Source organism: Garra rufa, unplaced genomic scaffold (genome assembly GCF_049309525.1).
Source record: "Garra rufa unplaced genomic scaffold, GarRuf1.0 hap1_unplaced_093, whole genome shotgun sequence".
NCBI classification, from domain to species: domain Eukaryota; kingdom Metazoa; phylum Chordata; class Actinopteri; order Cypriniformes; family Cyprinidae; genus Garra; species Garra rufa.
Genome location: NW_027394368.1, coordinates 491 through 24,677, shown reverse-complemented (window position 1 = coordinate 24,677; position 24,187 = coordinate 491). Strand labels below are relative to the sequence as shown.

The window sequence follows — 24,187 nt, the reverse complement described above, 5'->3', positions numbered from 1 at the left end:
TTAAGCGGAGTATAAAGATGACCTGAGGAGGGCAGTAATACACCGATGATGCTTCTAGGCTGCCACAAATTCTACAAGAAAAGAAGAAGGTTGCGTCGCGTTCCTGAGGCTGTTGTGGTTCGGCTGCAGAAAGGTTTGTGTTTGCAAACATTTAAGAGTTTAAATGGATACAAATTGTTTAGTCAACCTTAAAGTTGCAGAAGCTTTAAAGTGCTTTAATTGTTATCGAATATAACGGTGTAATGCTTTATCTACCAACAATTAACTTTTTTCGTGAGTAAAGCGCATCCACACATAAGAAACTGAACGGGTATGTCTCATTTTGCTCCCAATATTATAAACAGTGTTATAAACAAAAATGAAGAACACTGACAAATACAGTTGTCACAATTGACGAAGCTGTCTTGTTTCAGAAAAGCAATAATAATTCCAAACATTAGGCTACATTCCAAAGTAAGAAAGAAATTACAGCAATTACTCCTCAGTTTTATAATTGCGTCTTTCCAGCAGAACACAAACATATATAATGACTTATAACCAACTACAAATGGTTTGTTTAATGAGTAATCTGTTAAATGTAAAATACAGTCTATGGTGATGACTATAGTATAGGGGGCTGATTGAGACACACCCAGAAATGTAGTTTGTATTTATTTTTCTTTCTGTAAATGATTCTCATCTTTTACATGACAGTATCCAGAGAAAAACTCTGATTATAAAGATGGCGTTTTTTAAAGAAGAGACTGAAGACTTCAGGATTGCAGAAGTATTCAGTCTGAAACAAGAAAAGACTGAGGAACAAACAGGTAAACTTTGTCATTTGGTCTTTAAAATGTTGATCTCTACAAAAATGCTGTTTATTATTTACAGCTAAACGACATCATTGTCATTAACAGCAAATATACATATATATATATATATATATAGCCTGTATATGTAGTAAATGCTAATGGTTTGGTACCCAGTCTGTCATTCATCAGCTTAATCTCTTTTCTTTTTTGAAAGCCTGTTTCTAGCTTAATTTTAATAGTTATTTTAAGAATAATGCATATGTCTTCCACCTGAGGTGTTTTATAATGTTGTTATGATTTTTTTATTTATTTTTTTACCTCAACAATTGACGAAATTTGGAAAAAAAAAAGTCTCTTTTGTACCTTAAGTTTGGCCCTCTGATTTGAACAGTCCATTTAAAGGACCATGTCTCCTTTGGGACTTTTTTAAGACTTAGTAAGTAAGGTTTAGTGTGCAATTTGGACAGGGTCAAATATGTTAGCCAGTGAAGAGCATAAAAAGTTAACAGTTACAGTCCTGCATCCTAAAAATTCTGGCTAAACAACTACTCAGATTGTATTTTTAACCCAGCTGCTATTAAAATGTATATGGCCTGTTGTGCTAACATGTTTAATTAATTAGTTAAAGACAATATATATATATATATATATATATAGCGTAAAAATTTTTTTAATGCACTTCCCTGCCACAGATCTACATACATCATCTTAAATTCCATACAGTTGATTGGTGAAGAACACCATGCAGGACAACTTTCAGTGTCAAGTTATGTAGCCTATGCAGTATATGCCCCTAAAATTCAAGATATTTTTGTGAATGAATATTCCGTTTCATATTATTTAACTACATATAATTTAAATGCAGAGCTTGGGAATCCCAGGAGAGTACCTGCATAGGAGTACATTTAAATGCTCACAGCTAAACACTATCATAACATGTTTAGGCTAACGTTAGCTAGCTAGTAGAGATACTTCTCTTCAAGGATCATAATCATATTCTTGATAATCAGTAACTTCCCTCCATTGTCATGAACATATTATTTAAATCTTGTAATATTTTAAAGCCTTTCAGCTCTACAGCTGTGCAATAAAATTCACTTTAAAGATTCACTTTTCATTTATAAAGACTGTCTTTTGAAGGAAAACGTCTTTTTTAAAGATGAAAATGAAATTAATTTACACACATAACCAAAAGATGGCAGCAGAGGATTAATCATTGGCTGCAGCTGCCATTTCAACTCCCTAGTTTTTCAAGTCTTTCTTGTCCATTTATTGTAAGATCATTAGTATAATAAATTGTTGGAATTTTACTGCACTGAAGTATATAGTGTAGAAACAACCTATAAGGGTGAATTATTTAAATACTTATATATAGTACACTACAAATTAAATAAGTTAAATATTAACGGTATAAGACTTAAATAATGCACTCAATATGAATCTATATGAATTTGAAATATTTTACACAATAACGACTGAACTACATCTTTAAAGCTTTCTCTTGAACTGTAAAAGCTATTAAATAGCCCATATTTAACCAACGTAAACTTGTTACTGCTTTTGTTACTTTTGTTTTGTTACTCTTAATTTACTCAGTATCATTAAATGAACAGCTCTTTTTTTTTTGCCATCAGCTTCTCAGATGTTTGTCCGGTTACTACCGTCAATCATAACAATGACTAGTGCATATTTAGCCGATTTACTCGCATTTTTTTTTAAACTCAAGTTTGTCAATCTTGAAACGGTATACATGGACGAACTGACAAATGAATATTTAGTTGACCAAGTGTCTTCTAATTGGCTGTTTAGTTGACTATTAGGGCTTAGTGAAGATTGTTGCTGTTTCCCATTCAACTGTGGCTAACTTTTATTTGTCTCTTTCCACAGTAGACCTGATGGCACTGAAAGAGGAGAATGAAGTACTACATGAAATGGAAGAGAAAGATCATAATTTCATAATTGGGAAGAAATCTTTTAAAAGCTCACAGACTGAAAATACTTCCTCGAGAAAAAGAGTTCAAAAGGTTGAAACGACAAGTTATTTTTCCTGCTTTCAGTGTGGAAAGAGTTTCAATCAAGCTGAAGACCTTAATGTCCACATGAGAATTCACACTGGTGAGAAACCATACACATGCCCTCAGTGTGGAAAGAGTTTCGCTCGAAGATCAGCCCTCACAAGCCACATGAGAACTCACTCCGAAGAGAAGCCTTTAACCTGCAAACTGTGTGGAAAAAGCTTTACATCAGAACTAAACTTAAGGTATCATATGAACATTCACACTGGAGACAAGCCATTCACATGTGATCAGTGTGGAATGAGTTTCGCATGTAAACCACACCTTAATTCCCACCTGAAAGTTCACTCAAGTGACTGTCATCGATGTGGAATGATTTTCCCTAACAGGAAATGCCTTAACAGGCATGTATTAATTCATCCCGGAGAGAAGCCTTTCAAATGCCCGGAGTGTGAAAAAAGTTTCAGATTCAATAAATACCTTAAGACTCACATGAGAATGCACACTGGAGAGAAGCCTTTCATATGCCAGCAGTGTGGAAAGGGTTTTAGTCATAAATCTAGCCTGAAGACTCACATGAGAACTCACACTGGAGAGAAACCTTTCAAATGTGATCAGTGTGGAAGGTGCTTCAAACATAAAAAAACTCTTAATAACCACATAATGTTTCACTTAAAAGATAATTGTTTTAAATGTCATCAGTGTGGACAGAATTTCACTAACAAAAATGACCTTAAGGAGCATGTAAAAACTCACATTGGAGAGAAACCTTTCATGTGCCATCACTGTGGAAGAGTTTTTACACTTAAAGGAAACCTCAAGACTCACATGATCATTCACGTGGAAAAAAGCCTTTCACATGTCTTCACTGTAAAAAGACATTCCGATTTAAACGCAACCTCCAGACTCACATGCGACTTCACACTGGAGAGAAGCCCTATGTGTGTCTTCAGTGTGAAAAATGTTTTACGTACCAAAGAGACCTGAAACGTCACTTGCAAAGTCATTCTGGAAAGGAACTCCAGTGTTCTGAGTGTCACAAGAGGTTTAGAAAAAGGGTCAATTTCAAAAATCACATGCGCATTCACTCTGGAGAGAGGCGGCTTAATTGTGATCAGTGGAATAAAAAGTGTACTCTGCCATCACACTGAGAGATACACCTGAAAAGTCATGCAGATGCGAGACGCTATCAGTGTTCTTCGTGTGGAAAGAGATTTAAATGGCTCAGCAATTTAAAATGGCACCAGAAATTACCGATCCGATGAGAAATTAAGTCAGCGTCAATAGCCTATGGATAACACGCCGACATATAGCGCAGTTGCTATTCGGATGTCCTGAGTTGGATTCCTGCGTTATGGACACCTGTTCCCCTTCCTGAAGAAAAATATGAAACTGCAAAAAAAAGTACGGCTACGGTCACACCACAGCTGAAAGTGGGCCAAATATGAACTTCTGACGTCCGAAACAAAATATTAAATAAATGTTTGTCCTGCTGTGAAATGCCACAACGTAAATTGAAGACTATAAATTATCTGACTGGCTGTCTCTCTCTAAAAGGCTTTAAGTAAGTGTCCCCCACATGCATTATCTCTGCCAATGTTGTCATGATCGGGGCTGTGGATTTTCCCTAAGCCACCTGAGGTCGCTGTCCCACACTACACTCCCTTTAGTCGTTCACGTTTGTCTTGTCATTTGCACTGATTACAGGCACCTGCTCACAATTACCATCAGGACTATAAGTACCCTTCACTGCTCAGTCTGCTTTATGTCTGCATTGTATCGTGTCATGTGTGTTTATGTGTCCTGCGAAATCCTGACCTTTTGATTATGTTTTGGCTCTTGATTATTTTGTGTTCTAGTCTTTAGTTTGTGCCGTGTTGGCCTTTTGTTTGTTTATTTGTTTGTTATATTCATTAAAAACCTACCTACCTGCATTTTGGACCCAGACCTCCTCTGTGATAACGTGACAGAATGCAGACATCCGTGATGGGTCCAGCGGGGAGGATTTTTGAAGAGGCGGCGGACACATGTTTGGGGGCGGCGACCACCCACTCTGTTCCTGACACGGCGGGGATGGCTTTTGAGGAGGCGTCGGCTGTTCGTTTCGACTTCCTCTACGCCTGTCTGGCGCGGATGGACGCCTATAGTGCTGAGGCTGCGCGGAGGAGTCCCTGCTTTGCGGCGGGGGCGGAGACGCTCTTCCGCGGGAAGGCAACGACATCCGCTATCTCCGTGCCTGAGGCGGCGGCGTCCGCTATCTCCGTGTCTGAGGCGGCAGCGTCCGCTATCTCCGTGCCTGAGGCAGCAACGTCCGCTGTCTCCCTGCCTGAGGCGGTAACGTCCGCTATCTCTCTGTCTGACGCGACGACGTCCGCTATCTCCGTGTCTGAGGCGGCGGCGTCCGCTATCTCCCTGCCTGAGGCGGTAACGTCCGCTATCTCCCTGTCTGACGCGACGACGTCCGCTATCTCCGTGCCTGAGGCGGCGGCGTCCGCTATCTCCGTGCCTGAGGCAGCAACGTCCGCTGTCTCCCTGCCTGAGGCGGTAACGTCCGCTATCTCCCTGCCTGACGCGGCGGCGTCCGCTATCTCCGTGCCTGACGCGGCGGCGTCCGCTATCTCCGTGCCCGAGGCGACGACGTCCACTGGCTCCCTGCCTGACGCGACGACGTCCGCGATCTCCTTGCCTGAGGCGACGACGGCGGCTGAGGCTCCGCTGGCGGCAAGGCATGTTTGCGGGACCCCGCTGCACGGTCCTGGCCCGCCATCCCTCCCCCTGACTTGCCTACCTCCGTACCTCCTCCCTCCAGACTTTGGGAACGTCTGGAAGCCGTTCCGTAGGGAGGGGGTAATGTCATGATCGGGGCTGTGGATTTTCCCTAAGCCACCTGAGGTCGCTGTCCCACACTACACTCCCTTTAGTCGTTCACGTTTGTCTTGTCATTTGCACTGATTACAGGCACCTGCTCACAATTACCATCAGGACTATAAGTACCCTTCACTGCTCAGTCTGCTTTATGTCTGCATTGTATCGTGTCATGTGTGTTTATGTGTCCTGCGAAATCCTGACCTTTTGATTATGTTTTGGCTCTTGATTATTTTGTGTTCTAGTCTTTAGTTTGTGCCGTGTTGGCCTTTTGTTTGTTTATTTGTTTGTTATATTCATTAAAAACCTACCTACCTGCATTTTGGACCCAGACCTCCTAGTATCCCGTGACAAATGTTGGACAACGGTTCATCATATTTACTGAAATCTAAATCTATTTCAATCAAAAACATCCTAACTGGGCAAGTTACATCTTACTATAGGACCCCTTCTTTGATATCGCTATCACAATTCTTGCATCCATTGAATTTGTGAGTTTTTGGAGAGTTTCTGATTAAGTTTGTTTGCAGGATGCCAGAATAGCCTCCCAGAGCTGCTGTTTTGATGTGAACTGCCTCCCACCCTCATAGATCTTTTGCTTGAGGATGCTCCAAAGGTTCTCAATCTGGTTGAGGTCAGGGGAGGATGGTGGCCACACCATGAGTTTCTCATTTTTTATGCAGATAGCAGCCAATGACACAGAGGTATTATTTGCAGCATGAGATGGTGCATTGTCATGCATGAAGATGATTTTGCTATGGAAGGCACAGTTCTTCTTTTTGTACCATGAAAGAAAGTGGTCAGTCAAAAACTCGACATACTTTGCAGAGGTCATTTTAATACCTTTAGGGATCCTAAAGGGGCCAACCAGCTCTCTCCCTATGATTACGGCCAAAAACGCCACCTCCTTGTTGTGGTTGCAGCCTTGTTGGGACATGTTCCATCCACTACTCCATCCATCTGGACCATCCAAAGATGCACAACACTCATCAGTAAACAAGACTGTTTGAAAATGAGTCTTCATGTATGTCTGGGCCCACTGCAACCGTTTCTGCTTGTGAGCATTGGTTAGGAGTGGCCGAATAGTAGGTTTATGCACAACTGCAAGCCTCTGGAGGATCCTACACCTTGATGTTCGCGGGACTCCAGAGGCACCAGCAGCTTCAAAAACCTGTTTGCTACTTTGTAATGGCATTTTAGTAGCTGCTCTCTTAATCTGATGAATTTGTCTGGCAGAAACCTTCCTCATTCTGCTTTTACCTGCACGAACCTGTCTGTGCTCTGAATCAGTCTCAAATCTCTTCACAGTACAATGATCACGCTTACGTTTTCGTGAAATATCTAATGTTTTCATACCTTGTCCAAAGCATTGCACTATTTGACGCTTTTCGGCAGCAGAGAGACCTTTTTCTTTCCCATAATTGCTTGAAACCTGTGGCCTGCTTAATAATGTGGAACATCCTTCTTAAGTACTTTTCCTTTAATTGGGCTCATTTGGCAAACTATTTATCACAGGTGTCTGAGATTCATTTCAGTGATCCAAAGAGCCATGAGACACAATACCAACCATGAGTTTAATTGAAAAACAAAAAACTGTGTGTTTATGACACTAACATACAATTTGCATAATAATTTGGAACGCGGTGTAGTCTCGCATAGCCAGACCTTCAATGATGCCAGAATTTTGATTTTTGGGTGAACGATTCCATATTTAAAGACCTTAATAGTAACACATGTTGCTAGCAGCACATATGTTGCCTTGCTTTTGTCTGTTTATGAGATGGATTTGTAGGAGATCTGCTTCATAATCACGATGGAATTGAAATTCCTTTGAGTGAAGCAAAAGCAAAAGAATCTGAGAATTAGAAGTCATCTAGGAAACTGCATAATATGATTATACCTGTTATTTATCCCAAAGTCTTTTTGTAAGTGTCTCAATAAACATTACATGTACATTTATATGAAATGGTAAGAGCACTGCTCTCCGTTCCCAGGATTGCTTTTCACCCTTTAAGATGTAAAGAACCTTAATCACCACATGAGAATTCACTTAAGACGAAACTGTTGCGAATGTTATCAATGTGGGATGAGTTTCACGGACAGCAATCATCTTAAGAACCATGTAATATCTCACACTGGACAGAAGCTTTTCATGTGCCATCACTGTGGAAAAATTTCACAAACAAAGCAAACCTTGAAATTTCACATAAGAGTTCACACTGGAGAGAAACCTTTCACCTGCCCTCAGTGTGGTAAGAGTTTCTCAGTCAAGGGAAACCTTGAGGTTCACTTAAGAGTTCACACTGGAGAGCAGCCTTTTACATGTCTTCAGTGTAAAGAGAGTTTCAAATATCAAAGAGAGCCAAACAACATTTGGAAACTCATTCTGGAATATATGGCATTGGTATATACTAAATTAAATGTGATTTTAAATAAATTGATTTTGACCTTGATTGCGTAGCAATGTTGCTTTATTTTAAACTCGAAAGAGTAGGGAAATGTCTTAAAGCAAGAACTGCAGAATATGGCTCAGATCTTTGATCAGAGACTCAAGAGTCTCATTCACTAATAACTGCATAAATTATCCGTATTTATACTCATATTCAAACTTCTTACGAACACTTTACACCTAATCCACAACACATGCATACACACATGAATTTGTTCTTAACCTTTTCCTAATTTAAGTGAATTTGGAGTTTTTTAAATGAGCGGACAAGTGCACAAAGTTAGTCATTTGCATAAAACGTACCCAGACCATCCCCATTAAAGGGCTTTCTGCACAACCATTTCTTTACAGCCTTTTGTTACTCTAGAGTTCAAGCAACACCATATGACACTCTTTACAGACACGATCGAAAGTTTACATACACCTTGCAGAATCTGCAATATGTTAACTATTTTACCAAAGTAAGAGGGATCATAAAAAACAAAGAATGTTATTTTTTATTTAGTACTGACTAGAATAAGATATTTCACATAAAATATGTTTACATATAGTCCATGAGAGAAAATAGTTGAATTTATAAAATTTGCCCATAGGTTTTAGCTGGACTGTTTGAGCAGGTAAAAGACCAGCTTCAGAAAAACGTGAAAACACGAGATGGGGTGTAAGGGGTTAAAGCGTTGACAAATATTGGGGAGCCAGATCATTTAGAGCCTTATAAGTAAGCATAAGAATTTTAAAATCAAAACTAAAACTGACAGATAGGTTTAATGTGCTCTCTTGCACTGGTCCTTGTCAGAATTCTAGCAGCTGTTTAGTTTGAAATTGTAAAGCAGAGCCATCCACATTTAAGGTTACAGACTAAGCTTAAGCAGCTGGTGAGGAGAACCATCAAGCATCACTTCAGTCTTGTCACTGTTTAAACAGAGAAATTTTTAGACATCCAGTTTTTAATCTCAGTAAAACACTGTGAAAGGAAACAGACATTTTGACATCAGGTTTTGAATTTATGTAGATCTGAGTATCATCTGCATAAAACAAACTGTTTACGATCAGAAACGTAAGACTTAAACCACTTCAATGCAGAATCAGAAACTCCAAAGACGGGTGATTAGAGTGATCTAAAAGGCGGCACTATAATCAAGAAGAATCAATATAGATAGACAGCCAGAATCAGAAGCCATTAACAAGTCATTAGTGACCTTAACTAATGCTGTGGAGTTTATGGAATCCAGATTGAAGGATTGAAGTAAGGGCTTTGTTTAGTCATGTCGGCGCAGTCATGTTGGCTGGGGGCAAAGATCTGAATATGCAACTCCTTGTTAGTTTAGTGTACAGTATCTCTAGCACGCAGAAAAAAAAATTGGTTTGATTCCACAACGTGGAGACCTAGTCCTTTGCTGCTGCTGAACGACTCATCCAAACATTTTCGGTGCAGCCAGAGGTCACAGAAGGAGTTCTGCTTCGACGTCAGCCAGAGCCAAAGAAAATGCGTTGGCCGGGAATCAAACCCGGGTCAACTGCTTGGAAGGCAGCTATGCTAACCACTATACCACCAACGCAGACAGTGGTTGTCGGCTTGTGCAGTCAGAAAAGAATGTTTGAAGCACACAAGTCACCAATGGAGCCAAATGAGCTGAAGTGATCTTTGTTTGGGCCTTTCCCGGGTTTGGACCCCGTCATGTACATAGGAGCGCTGTCCTTTCATGCTGGCTAAAGAGTTTGAAGTTGTGATGCAGGAAGCGCAAAGGCTGCAAACACAGACCATGACAAGGCGCGCTTCGCTCCACTGCACGTTGACAGATGGCCAAATTCATTCTGTTCTTGAGTCCCCCAAAATACTGGTCACTTGCAAAGGTTCCCCTCCAACAAGTTTAACTCCAACTCGCCTCAACACACCTACCTGTCAGTTGTGAATTCCATGAATGGGGCTTTTCCTTTGTCACTTAACTTTTGACTTTTGTCAAAAATCTGGAATAGGTTTCATCTAGCATCTTCTTCTGTAGAACCTTTTCATTTGTAATTCAGTACCTAGGTTCCATAAGGAACATGAGACCCTTAAATCCAAGGCCTGAAACCACTGAAAATGGTTGGTTGTCAGTGGCAGTCTTTTCAATGATAGCTGCTTCAAATTTGATAGACCTTGGATCTGACGTCCTTCCACCCTTTGTCCTCTCAAAAATAAAATATTGCAGGTCAAACGTTCTTTAGCTGCAACCTAAAAAAAGTGTGTAAATTTCACAGGTACACTTTTGTTTACAAGCATGTATTTGCTAGCATCATGCAATATAGATTTTTACAGCATGTATTAATATTTGAGCAATACAGTTGTACTTAATTCATGTTAGTTTAGATTGCATTAACTAAAATGTTAACAGATAAAGAGAATTAAAACTAACGAATTCTTATCTGTCTCTTTCCACTCTAGTCATGATGGCACTGAAAGAGGAGATTGAAGTTCTACGTGACATGGAAGAGAAAGATCATGATTTCATTACTGGAGAAAAATATAAAAAAAATTTAAAAAAATCACAGACTGAAAAGACTTCCTCACAAAAAAAGAGGTCAAAAGACACGAACGACAAGTTATTTTTCCTGCTTTCAGTGTGGAAAGAGTTTCACTCAACCTGAAGATCTCGAAGTCCACAAAAGAATTCATAATGAAGAGAAGCCTTTCACCTGCCAACAGTGTGGAAAACATTTTAAGGAAAAAGGAAACTTTAACGCTCACATGAAAATTCACACTGGTGTAAAACCATACACATGCCCTCAGTGTGAAAAGAGTTGCATTCAAAAAAACAGCCCTTAAAAGCCACACGAAAACTCACTCAAGAGAGAAGCCTTTCACCTGCAAACTGTGTGCAAAAAGCTTAAAATCATAACTAAATTTAAGATATCATATGGCCAATCACACTGGAGACAAGCCATTCACATGTGATCAGTGTGGAAAGAGTTTTCCACATAAAACACGCCTTACTTCTCAGAAAAAAAAGAGCTTCTCAGAAAAAAAAAATCTTAGGAATCACATGAGAACTCACACTGGAGAGAAGCCTTACGTGTGTCCTCGGTGTAAAAAGTGTTTTACATGCCAGATAGACCTGAAACGTCATTTGCAAATTCATTCTGGAAAGAAACTGCAGTGCTCTGAGTGTGACAAGTGGTTTAGAAAAAGGGTAATTTTCAAAAATCACATGCGAATTCACTCTGGAGGAAGGCGATTTAATTGTGATCAGTGTAATAAAAAATTTGTTTTGTCATCACACTTAGAGATACACCTGAAAAGTCATGCAGATGTGAGACGCTATCAGTGTTCTTCATGTGGAAAGAAATTTAAATGGCTAAGCAACTTAAAATGGCACCAGAAAATACGGATCTGTGTAAAATTAAGGCTACGTCGGCACCGGTTGCCCTGTGTGCTTTCTCTACGGCTGTCCTGAGTTCGATTCCCACCTTGTGGGAATGTTATAAAACGGGTAGCTCTAGTCCTTGATTCTGATTGGTTGAGCTGCGTTCTAAACTGTTGTAAATTACACTATAAACCCATACGATTGTGTGTCTGAACACTTGGAACCACAACGCTTCCGAGGAACTACATTGTTTGGCAGGAGAATAATGTTTTTATTAATATCATTCACGTAGGTGTTCAGGGAAATGAAGAGGCAGATGAAATGGCAAGAAAAGCTGCAAGTGGAAGTGGAGTTGGATGTTATGTACGGTAGAGTTAAGTGTAAAAGTATTATCCAACAAGGAACAATAACATTGTGGCATAAAGACTGAATTGAAGGACACAAAGGCAGACATTATTCTGTCCAGCCAATAGATGAAAATTCTACTATTATTAGGTTAGGAAGGTAAGATTGTCTTCTAACTTGACTAAGGTTGGACTGTCTATACGTTGAACTCTGGGTAAGCAAGGATTGGTAAACATGTAGATGTGGACAAGAAGAAACTGTAAACCATGTAATAATGGAGTGTGTCATTCAACATGCAGAAAGACTTGGCATTTTTTTTTAGTTATTTGACTGTGGATTTGAATCGGCGAAAGTCATTATCAAAAGGATTTAAATGTTAAGCGGAGTATAAAGATGACCTGAGGAGGGCAGTAATACACCGATGATGCTTCTAGGCTGCCATAAATTCTACAATAAAAGAAGAAGGTTGCGTCGCGCTCCTGAGGCTGTTGTGATTCGGCTGCAGAAAGGTTTGTGTTTGCAAACATTTAAGAGTTTAAATGGATACAAATTGTTTAGTCAACCTTATAGTTGCAGAAGCTTTAAAGTGCTTTAATTGTTATCGAATATAACGGTGTAATGCTTTATCTACCAACAATTAACTTTTTTCGTGAGTAAAGCGCATCCACACATAAGAAACTGAACGGGTATGTCTCATTTTGCTCCCAATATTATAAACAGTGTGTTATAAACAAAAATGAAGAACACTGACAAATACAGTTGTCACAATTGACGAAGCTGTCTTGTTTCAGAAAAGCAATAATTCCAAACATTAGGCTACATTCCAAAGTAAGAAAGAAATTACAGCAATTACTCCTCAGTTTTATAATTGCGTCTTTCCAGCAGAACACAAACATATATAATGACTTATAACCAACTACAAATGGTTTGTTTAATGTGTAATCTGTTAAATGTAATATACAGTCTATGGTGATGACTATAGGGGGCTGATTGAGACACACCCAGAAATTTAGTTTTTACTTATTTTTCTTTCTGTTATTTATTCTCATCTTTTACATGACAGTATCCAAAAAAACTCTGATTATAAAGATGGCGTTTATTAAAGAGGAGACTGAAGACTTCAGGATTGCAGAAGTATTCAGTCTGAAACAAGAAGAGACTGAGGAAAAAACAGGTAAACTTTGTAATTTGGTCTTTATTAAAATGTTGATCTCTACAAAAATGCTGTTTATTATTTACAGCTAAACGACACTACTGTCATTAACAGCAAATATACATATATAAATATATATTGCCTGTATATGTAATAAATTCTGATGGTTTGGTACCCAGTCTGTCATTCATCACCTTAATCTCTTTTCTTTTTTGAAAGCCTGTTTCTAGCTTAATTTTAATAGTTATTTTAAGAATAATGCATATGTCTTCCACCTGAGGTGTTTTATAATGTTGTTATGATTTTTTTTTTTTTACCTCAACAATTGACGGAATTTGGAAATAAAAGTCTATTTTGTACCTTAAGTTTGGCCCTCTGATTTGAACAGTCCATTTAAAGGACCATGTCTCCTTTGGGACTTTTTTAAGACTTAGTAAGTAAGGTTTAGTGTGCAATTTGGACAGGGCCAAATATGTTAGCCAGTGAAGAGCATAAAAAGTTAACAGTTACAGTCCTGCATCCTAAAAATTCTGGCTAAACAACTACTCAGATTGTATTTTTAACCCAGCTGCTATCAAAATGTATATATTTGGGCTGTTGTGCTAACATGTTTAATTAATTAGTTATAGACCAAAAAAAAATATTGCTTAAAAAAAAATTCATGCACTGCCCTGCCACAGATCTACATCATCTTAAATTTCATACAGTTGATTGGTGAAGAACACGATGCAGGACAACAACTTGCAGAGTCAAGTTATGTAGCCTATGCAGTATATGCCTCTAAAATTCAAGATATTTATGTGAATGAATATTCCGTTTCATATTATTTAACAACATATAATTTAAATGCAGAGCTTGGGAATCCCAGGAGAGTACCTGCATAGGTGTACATTTAAATGCTCACAGCTAAACGCTATCATAACATGTTTAGGCTAACGTTAGCTAGCTAGAGATACTTCTCTTCAAGGATCATAATCATATTCTTGATAATCAGTAACTTCCCTCCATTGTCATGAACATATTTTTTAAATCTTGTAATATTTTAAAGCCTTTATTTTTCAGTTCTACAGCTGTGCAATAAAATTCTTGCAATAAAAAGTCTTTTCAAGGAAAACGTCTTTTTTAAAGATGAAAATGAAATGAATTTACACACATAACCAAAGGATGGCAGCAGAGGATTAATCATTGGCTGCAGCTGCCATTTCAACTCCCTAGTTTTTCAAGTCTTTCTTGTCCATTTATTGTAAGATCATTAGTATAATAAATTGTTGGAATTTTACCGCACTGAAGTATATAGTATAGAAACAGCCTATAAGGGTGGATTATTTAAATACTTATATATAGTTCACTACAAATTAAATAAGTTAAATATTAATGGTATAAGACTTAATGCACTCAATATGAATCTATATGAATTTGAAATATTTTACACAATAACGACTTAACTACATCTTTAAAGCTTTCTCTTGAACTGTAAAAGCTACAGTTACTGCTGTAGTTTTGTTACTCTTAATTTACTCTGAATCATTAAATGAACAGCTCTTTTTTTTTGCCATCAGCTTCTCAGATGTTTGTCCGGTTACTACCGTCAATCATAACAATGACTAGTGCATATTTAGCCGATTTACTCGCGTTTTTTTTTTAAACTCAAGTTTGTCAATCTTGAAACGGTATACATGGACGTTTGGTCCTCTTAGACAAACAAAACTTTTCTTCGATTGTTAATGGTTTATAGAGAAAACGAGCAAAGTACACTCCTATTACGGCACAGTATAGTTGACCGGAAATGACTGAGCTGGCTTGAGTAAACAAGGAAGTAATCCATGCATACGGTGATTTAAAAGTTGCGAGTATCTTTCTAGTAACCCTTCATAACCTTGATTAGGTTGGTCAGGTGTGTTTGTTGTCGATGAATGAAAGGCCAGTGTTTGCCTAAAGAGTTTTTTGCGGTCGTCCTTTCAGTTTTCCTACCAGCATAAGTATTAGCACTTGTTAACAAATTTTACGTTACTGACTCTGACTTTGTAAATTCCTGATGATTTTTTTCTGCAACTAACTGACAAATGAATATTTAGTTGACCAAGTCTCTTCTAATTGGCTGTTTAGTTGACCACTAGGGCTTAGTGAAGATTGTTGCTGTTTCCCATTCAACTGTGGCTAACTTTTATTTGTCTCTTTCCACAGTAGACCTGATGCCACTGAAAGAGGAGAATGAAGTACTACATGAAATGGAAGAGAAAGATCATCATTTCATAATTGGGAAGAAATCTTTTAAAAGCTCACAGACTGAAAAGACTTCCTCGCGAAAAAGAGTTCAAAAGGTTGAAACGGCAAGTTATTTTTCCTGCTTTCAGTGTGGAAAGAGTTTCAATCAAGCTGAAGACCTTAAAGCCCACATGAGAATTCACAATGGAGAGAAGCCTTTCACCTGCCAACAGTGTGAAAAAAGTTATACTGAGAAAGGAAACCTTAATGTCCACATGAGAATTCACACTGGTGAGAAACCATACACATGCCCTCAGTGTGGAAAGAGTTTCGCTCAAAGATCAGCCCTCACAAGCCACATGAGAACTCACTCCGGAGAGAAGCCTTTTACCTGCAAACTGTGTGGGAAAAGCTTTACATCAGGACTAAACTTAAGGTATCATATGAACATTCACACTGGAGACAAGCCATTCACATGTGATCAGTGTGGAATGAGTTTCGCATGTAAACCACACCTTAATTCCCACCTGAAAGTTCACTCAAGTGACTGTCATCGATGTGGAATGATTTTCCCCAACAGGAAATGCCTTAACAGGCATGTATTAATTCATCCCGGAGAGAAGCCTTTCAAATGCCCGGAGTGTGAAAAAAGTTTCAGATTCAATAGATACCTTAAGACTCACATGAGAATGCACACTGGAGAAAAGCCTTTCATATGCCAGCAGTGTGGAAGGGGTTTTAGTCATAAATGTAGCCTGAAAACTCACATGCGACTTCACACTGGAGAGAAGCCCTATGTGTGTCTTCAGTGTGAAAAATGTTTTACGTACCAAAGAGACCTGAAACGTCACTTGCAAAGTCATTCTGGAAAGAAACTCCAGTGTTCTGAGTGTCACAAGAGGTTTAGAAAAAGGGTCAATTTCAAAAATCACATGCGCATTCACTCTGGAGAGAGGCGGTTTAATTGTGATCAGTGTAAGAAAAAGTGTACTCTGCCATCACACTTAGAGATACACCTGAAAAGTCATGCAGATGCGAGACGCTATCAGTGTTCTTCGTGTGGAAAGAGATTTAAATGGCTCAGCAATTTAAAATGGCACCAGAAGTTACGGATCTGTGTGAAATTAAGGCTACGTCAGCGTCAATAGCCTATGGATAACATGCCGACATATAGCGCAGTTACTATTCGGATGTCCTGAGTTCGATTCCTGCGTTATGGACACCTGTTCCCCTTCCTGAAGAAAAATATGAAACTGCAAAAAAAAGTACGGCTACGGTCACACCGCAGCTGAAAGTGGGCCAAATATGAACTTCTGACGTCCGAAACAAAATATTAAATAAATGTTTGTCCTGCTGTGAAATGCCACAATGTAAATTGAAGACTATAAATTAAAGAACATAAACTGATTGAAATAATGAACACTGCTCTGCATTCTTTGCTTGATCTTTAGTGGGAGAATGCACTGTTAAACATGTTGTCAATTACGATTGGAATATGGCTAATGCTAGAGCTCATCTAGTGACGTAAGGAAGCTGGTTCCAGCTACAAGTCTCATCTGAATGGCTGTCTCTCTGAAAGGCTTTAACCCATTCTGAGTGTCCCCCACATGCATTATCTCTGCCAATGTTGGACAACGGTTCATCTCTTATGCCTACACCAAACACTCCTTAGCACACCTTCCTCATCTGTGCATCTTTACATGTTTCTGTTTTTCTGTAGGAGACAAAAATGCCTTTTGCTGCTAGTCTTGCATAGCCAGACCTTCAATGATGCCAGAATTTAGATTTTTGGGTGAACGATTCCATATTTAAAGACCTTAATAGTAACACATGTTGCTAGCAGCACAGATATTGCCTTGCTTTTGTCTGTTTATGAGATGGATTTGTAGAAGATCTGCCTTATAATCACGATGGAATTGAAATTCCTTTGAGTGAAGCAAAAGCAAAAAAATCTGAGGATTAGAAGTCATCTAGGAAACTGCATAATATTATTATACCTGTTATTTACCCCAAAGTCTTTTTGTAAGTGTCTCAATAAACATTACATGTACATTTATATGAAATGGTAAGAGCACTGCTCTCCGTTCCCAGGATTGCTTTTCACCCTTTAAGATGTAAAGAAAACTTAATCACCACATGAGAATTCACTTAGGACGGAACTGTTGCGAATGTTATCAATGTGGGATGAGTTTCACGGACAGCAATCATCTTAAGAACCATGTAATATCTCACACTGGACAGAAGCTTTTCATGTGCCATCACTGTGGAAAAATTTCACAAACAAAGCAAACCTTGAAATTCACATTAGAGTTCACACTGGAGAGAAACCTTTCACCTGCCCTCAGTGTGGTAAGAGTTTCTCAGTCAAGGGAAACCTTGAGGTTCACTTAAGAGTTCACACTGGAGAGCAGCCTTTCATGTCTTCAGTGTAAAGAGAGTTTCACATATCAAATAGAGCCAAACAACATTTGGAAACTCATTCTGGAGTAAATGGCATTGGTATATACTAAATTAAATGTGATTTTTAAATAAATAGATTTTGACCTTGATTGCGTAGCAATGTTGCTTTATTTTAAACTCGAAAGGTAGGGAAATATCTTAAAGCAAGAACTGCCAGATCTGGCTCAGATCTTTGATCAGAGACTCAAGAGTCTCATTCACTAATAACTGCATAAATTATCCGTATTTATACTCATATTCAAACTTCTTACGAACACTTTACACCTAATCCACAACACATGCATACACACATGAATTTGTTCTTAACCTTTTCCTAATTTAAGTGAATTTGGAGTTTTTTAAATGAGCGGACACGTGCACAAAGTTAGTCATTTGCATAAAACGTACCCAGACCATCCCCATAAAAGGGCTTTCTGCACAACCATTTCTTTACAGCCTTTTGTTACTCTAGAGTTCACGCAACACCATATGACACTCTTTACAGACACGATCGAAAGTTTGCATACACCTTGCAGAATCTGCAAAATGTTAACTATTTTACCAAAGTAAGAGGGATCATACAAAACAAAGAATGTTATTTTTTATTTAGTACTGACTAGAATTAGATATTTCACATAAAATATGTTTACATATAGTCCATGAGAGAAAATAGTTGAATTTATAAAATTCGCCCATAGATTTTAGCTGGACTGTTTGAGCAGTTAAAAGACCAGCTTCAGAAAAACGTGAAAACACAAATTTTGGGAAGCCAGATCATTTAGAGCCTTATAAGTAAGCATAAGAATTTTAAAATCAATACTAAAACTGACAGGGGCCAGTGCAATTTTTCCAAGATAGGTTTAATGTGCTCCCTTGCACTGGTCCTTGTCACCCCCATTTTTTTTTTTTTTTTTTTTTTTTTTTAGTTTGAAATTGTAAAGCAGAGCCATCCACATTTAAGGTTACAGACTAAGCTTAAGCAGCTGGTGAGGAGAACCATCAAGCATCACTTCAGTCTTGTCACTGTTTAAACAGAGAAAAATTTTAGACATCCAGTTTTTAATCTCAGTAAAACACTGTGAAAGGAAACAGACATTTTGACATCAGGTTTTGAATTTATGTAGATCTGAGTATCATCTGCATAAAACAAACTGTTTACAGAAACATCAGAAACGTTAGACTTAAACCACTGCAATGCAGAATCAGAAACTCCAAAGACAGTCTCTAAACGGGTGATTAGAGTGATCTATTGTGCCAAAGGCGGCACTATAATCAAGAAGAATCAATATAGATAGACAGCCAGAATCAGAAGCCATTAAAAATTCATTAGTGACCTTAACTAATGCTGTGGAGTTTATGGAATCCAGATTGAAGGATTGAAGTAAGGGCTTTGTTTAGTCATGTCGGCGCAGTTATGTTGGCTCGGGGCAAAGATCTGCATATGCAACTCCTTGTTAGTTTAGTGTACAGTATCTCTAGCACGCAGAAAAAAAATTGGTTTGATTCCACAACGTGGAGACCTAGTCCTTTGCTGCTGCCGAACGACTCATCCAAACATTTTCGGTGCAGCCAGAGGTCACAGAAGGAGTTCTGCTTCGACGTCAGCCGGAGCCAAAGAAAATGCGTTGGCCGGGAATCGAACCCGGGTCAACTGCTTGGAAGGCAGCTATGCTAACCACTATACCACCAACGCAGACAGTGGTTGTCGGCTTGCGCAGTCAGAAAAGAATGTTTGAAGCACACAAGTCACCAATGGAGCCAAATGAGCTGAAGTGATCTTTGTTTGGGCCTTTCCCGGGTTTGGACCCCGTCATGTACATAGGAGCGCTGTCCTTTCATGCTGGCTAAAGAGTTTGAAGTTGTGATGCAGGAAGCGCAAAGGCTGCAAACACAGACCATGACAAGGCACGCTTCGCTCGTCCGCTAGTTGGCAGATGGCCAAATTCATTCTGTTCTTGACACTCCAGTGTAGCTCTGCTGTGAACAGAGCCCCCCAAAATACTGGTCACTTGCAAAGGTTCCCCTCCACGGCAATCTTTAATAAAAGGCAAAAGATTTACGTGGTGATGAAGAGAAACTCAAGCTGTGTCTCCACCCCCTTGGGCCTGTGCGCTCTCTGTGGTAAACCTCTCTGTGGTAAACCACTACGTTCACCAAGAGTGGATTCCAGTGCTTCCTGCATCACAACTTCAATTTTTTAGCCAGCATGAAAAGACAATGCTCTCTCGTACATGAACACTGGATGGGTTTAAACACAGATCACTTCAGCTCCTTCGGCCCAATCAGTGACTTGTGCGCTCAAGCATTCTTATATATATATGTTGTTTAACCATGCAAAGCCACATGTCCTATTCATCATGTTTATGTTTTTGTCTGTTTGACAGGACCCTACAAACTCATGTATTTTGCATTAGAGCAGTTAAAATTAAGTGCTTTAAGTACAATTCTCTCATACTGATTACTGGATGGTCAACATGGCATCTCATGGCAAAGAACTCTCTGAGGATTTGAGAATTTGAATTTTTGCTCTCCAGTTACAGTTTTGCTCTGAGTTACACTACAGTGGTCAGGGTCATACAGAGGTTTTCCAAAATGGGTTCCATTCGGAACAGGCCTTGCAAGGGTCGATCGACGAAGTTGAGCTCTTGTTCTCTGCGTCAGGTGCAGAACCTGGCTTCAAAAAACAGATGCATGAGTGCTGCCAGCATTGCTTTAAAGGTTGCAGAAGTAGAAGGTCATCTTGTCAGTTCTCAGACAATAGGCGTCGTCCCAGAAGGAAGCCTCATCTGAAGCTGGCTCACAAGAAAGCCCGCAAACAGTTTGCTGAAGACAACCTGTCCAAGAGCATGAATTACTGGAACCATGTCCTGTGGTATGATGAGACTAAAAGATGGCTCAGATGGTGTTCAGCTTGTGTGGCGATGCCCTGGTGAGGAGTACCAAGAAATTTGTGTTTTGCCTACAGTCAAGCATGGTGGTGGTAGCATCATGGTCTGGGGCTGCATAAGTGCTGCTGGTACTGGGGAGCTGCAGTTCATTGAGGAAAACATGGATTCCATTATGTTCTACATTCTGAATCAGAACATGATGCCCTCCCTCCAGTAAGTAGACTGAGGAAGCTGAAGGTGAAGATGGCCAAGTATGTCTCCAGACCTGAACCTTATTATGCACCTGTGGGGTATCCTCAAGCATAAGGTGGAGAACAGTGGTGCTAACACAATATATAGACAAGTTCACTTAGGGTGTACTCACTTTTGTTGCCAGCTATTTTGATCACATGTAGATATATACACACACACACACGCATATATTATGTAAACACAAATTTTTATTTTGGATGCATTTATTCGATTTGCTCAAACTGGGTCATGGATGGCTGGTGTCCTGCAGCGCCAATGTCCTGCTGAGTTTAACTCCAACTTGCCTCAACACACCTACCTGGAAGTTTCTTTCATGCCTAGTAGGAGCTTGATCAGCTGGTTCAGGTGTGTCTAATTGAGGTTGGAGCTAAACTCTGCAGAACACTGGCCCTCCAGGACAGAGTTTGGGCACCCCTGCTCTAAGGTAAATTAGATAATTCAGTGCAGTGTTCACCATCTCATTCAGTTCATGTCCTATCATTTATAATGTTCCATTTACATTGTGGCATTTAACAGCAAGACATAGGTTTATGTAAATCCTTATAATTCTGAGATATTCAAGTCAATTAAATAAATGAGGGGTGCCTCTATACACTCGCAATTAGAGGGTGTCTACTTCAAACGCTCAGTATTTAAAACTATAGCAAAAAAGTGGTTCAGGACGCAAATAAAAAACATGAAAAATGTTGAAGAACATATTTTATCAGGAATACATTCAGACATGTATCTGATACTTAAATTTACATTTGAGCAGAAAACCAGTCTTGGCCACATTCATCTGCGTTGTGAACGTAGCTTTAATTTCACACAGATACGTCTTTTCTGGTGCCATTTTAAATTGCCAAGCCATTTGAAACCCTTTCCACACAAGGAACACTGATAGCGTCTCACATTTGCATGACTTTTCAAGTGTATCTGTAAGTGTAATGGTGAAAGAAATCTTTTATTACACTGATCACAGTTAAATTGCCTTCCTCCACAGTGAATGCGCTGGTGATTTTTAAAATTCCTCCTTTTTCGAAACCTCTTGCCACACTCAGAACAATGCAGTTTATTAGCAGAATGAGTTTGTGAATGACGTTTCAGGTCTCTTTGACATGTGAAACTCTTTTCACACTGAACACATGAGAAAAGCCTTTCTCCAACGTGAAATCTTAAGTGAGTCTTGAGGGTTCCTTTAAACATGAAATACTTTCCACAGTGATGGCATGTGAAAGGCTTCTCTCCAGTGTGAATTTTCACGTGAGTCTTGAAGCTAATATTATGTCTGAAACTCTTTCCACACTGACGGCACATGAAAGGCTTCTCTCCAGTGTGAATTCTCATGTGAGTCTGGAGGCTTACATTATGTCTGAAACTTTTTCCACACTGATTGCACGTAAAAGGCTTCTCTCCAGTGTGTATTCTCAAGTGAGTCTTGAGGTTTCCTTTATGAGTGAAACTCTTTCCACAGTGATGGCAAATCAACGTGTTTTCTCCAGTGTGAATTACGACATGCCTCTTAAGGCGTTTCTTGTCTGTAAAACTTTTTCCACACTGAAGACATACAAAACTTTCCTCTCTTGAGTGAATTCTCATGTGGTAATTCAGGCTTTCTTTACGTGTGAAACATTTTCCACACTCAGTGCATATGAATGGCTTCTCTCCAGTGTGAACTCTCATGTGAGTCTTTAGATTTCCATTGTGTGAGAAGGTTTTTCCACACAGTTTGCAGGTATAAGGGCTTTCTCCAGTGTGACTCCTCATGTGGGAATCAAGGGTTGCTTTATATGTAAAGCACCTTCCACACTGAGTGCATGTGTAAGGCTTCTCTCCAGTGTGAAGTCTCATGTGAGCCGTAAGGGATTTCTTGAATTGGAAACTCCTTTCACACTGGTGACATTTAAAAGGCTTCTCTCCGGAGTGAATTATTTCATGGCTGTTAAGATGCTTTCGATCTGTAAAACTCATTCCACACTGTTGACATATAAAACAGTTCTCTTTTGAATGAGTCTTCATGTGGCAATTAAGGGTTACTTTACATCTGAAAGTCTTTCCACACTGATCACATGTGAACGGCTTCTCTCCAGTGTGAATTTTCATGTGATACCTTATGTTTAATTCTGCTTTAAAACTTTTTCCACACAGTTTGCAGGTGAAAGGCTTCTCTCCGGTATGAGTTCTTATGTGCCTTTGAAGGGTTCCTTTTTGAGTAAAACCTTTTCCACATTCTTTGCAGGTGAAAGGCTTCTCACCAGTGTGAACTCTCATGTGCCTTTTAAGGCTTCCTTTTTCAGTAAATTTTTTTCCACAAGGCTGGCAGATGAAAGGGTACTCTCCACTGTGAATTCTCATGTGGACTTTAAGGTTTTCATGTTGACTGAAACTCTTTCCACACTGAAAGCAGTTGAAATAACTAGTTCTTGTCTTTTGCGCTCTGTTTCGTGAGGAAGACTTTTGAGTCTTCGTGCCACTAAAAGATTTTTCTCCAGTTACAAAATCATGTTTCTCATACTCTTCCATTTCATTTAGTACTTCACTCTCCTCCTTTAGTGGCTTCAGGTCTAAGGTAAAAAGAAAAAAAAATACGTTATAACCAGTTTAATGACCCACAGGAAAAGACATCAAAACATGTTAACTTTTAAAGTGCTGTATTTATTTACATTGACTGTACTAGAGCATAGAATACCACAATATGTTTACAGATATTTAGAAAACATGCTAAGCTCATATAATCATTTCTTCTAAAAAATCAATGCTACTGCCAGTTATTCTACTTTGAAATGTGATTCCATGTTGGAATGCCTGTTTTGTTTTGGTCTGTAAGATTTCAAGAGCAAATTACCTGCTGTTTTTCTGCAAACTCCCCTGAGAGTGATCTTCTGAGAAATCTAATCCTGTCTGAATGCGAATGTTTGTTTGCAGAAATATATATTTTTTTTCACATTGCTTTTCATTGGCTAAAACACACAATGTAAACTACTGTAGACACTATTTACTACTGTGTGTGCCATTAATAATGGATGTTAATGAGTTTGCCTCCTGGCGAAGATATACACTATCTGCCATTAGTTTTTGGACACTAAGATTTTTAATGTTTATTAAAATAAGTCTTCTCTGCTCACAAAGCCTGCATTTATTTGATCCAAAGAGCAAAAACAGTAGCAGTTTGAAATATTTGTATTATTTAAAATAACAGTTTTTTTATTTAAATATATATAAAAAATTATGTATTTCTGTGATTTCAATGCTGAATTTTTTGCATCTTTACTCCAGTCATATGATCCTTGTTCTGATTTGCTGCTCAAAAAAAAAAAAACAGTATTTATTATTATTATTGTTGAACACAGTTGAGTATATTTTTTCAGGTTTCTTTGATAAATAGAAAGTTCAGAAGAACAGCCTTTTTCTGAAATACAAATCTTTTGTAACATTATAAATGTTTTATTATCACTTTTAATC

The 24,187-nt window shown here is 38.8% G+C and overlaps 2 protein-coding genes, 2 non-coding genes and 1 pseudogene across 4 annotated transcripts; 2 read left to right on the top strand and 3 right to left on the bottom strand.

Annotated features, from left to right (window-relative positions):
- Positions 1-700: 700 nt before the first annotated feature.
- On the top strand, positions 701-8,122 carry LOC141316497 (uncharacterized; annotated as a pseudogene).
- Positions 8,123-12,873: 4,751 nt separating this feature from the next.
- Positions 12,874-17,623, top strand: LOC141316499 (uncharacterized). The gene is made up of 2 exons (XM_073832779.1): positions 12,874-12,983; positions 15,147-17,623. The coding sequence occupies exons 1-2, from the start codon at positions 12,899-12,901 to the stop codon at positions 16,313-16,315; spliced, it is 1,254 nt and encodes a 417-aa protein (XP_073688880.1). The 5' UTR covers positions 12,874-12,898; the 3' UTR covers positions 16,316-17,623.
- Positions 17,624-19,227: 1,604 nt separating this feature from the next.
- Positions 19,228-19,299, bottom strand: trnag-ucc (transfer RNA glycine (anticodon UCC)). Its single transcript has one exon. It is a non-coding gene; the product is annotated as a tRNA-Gly (tRNA).
- A 277-nt stretch (positions 19,300-19,576) lies between these two features.
- On the bottom strand, positions 19,577-19,691 carry LOC141316500 (U5 spliceosomal RNA). The gene has a single exon (XR_012351405.1). It is a non-coding gene; the product is annotated as a U5 spliceosomal RNA (small nuclear RNA).
- Positions 19,692-20,916: 1,225 nt separating this feature from the next.
- LOC141316498 (uncharacterized) lies at positions 20,917-23,267 on the bottom strand. The gene has a single exon (XM_073832778.1). The coding sequence runs from the start codon at positions 23,246-23,248 to the stop codon at positions 21,521-21,523; it is 1,728 nt and encodes a 575-aa protein (XP_073688879.1). The 5' UTR covers positions 23,249-23,267; the 3' UTR covers positions 20,917-21,520.
- Between the last annotated feature and the right edge of the window lie 920 nt (positions 23,268-24,187).

Bases quoted from the DNA above. Each gene is read 5' to 3' on its own strand.
- LOC141316499 (XM_073832779.1), top strand. From the start codon at position 12,899: ATGGCGTTTATTAAAGAGGAGACTGAAGACTTCAGGATTGCAGAAGTA. The intron at 12,984-15,146 runs GTAAACTTTGTA...CTCTTTCCACAG, and splicing joins AGAGACTGAGGAAAAAACAG to TAGACCTGATGCCACTGAAA.
- LOC141316498 (XM_073832778.1), bottom strand. From the start codon at position 23,248: ATGGAAGAGTATGAGAAACATGATTTTGTAACTGGAGAAAAATCTTTT.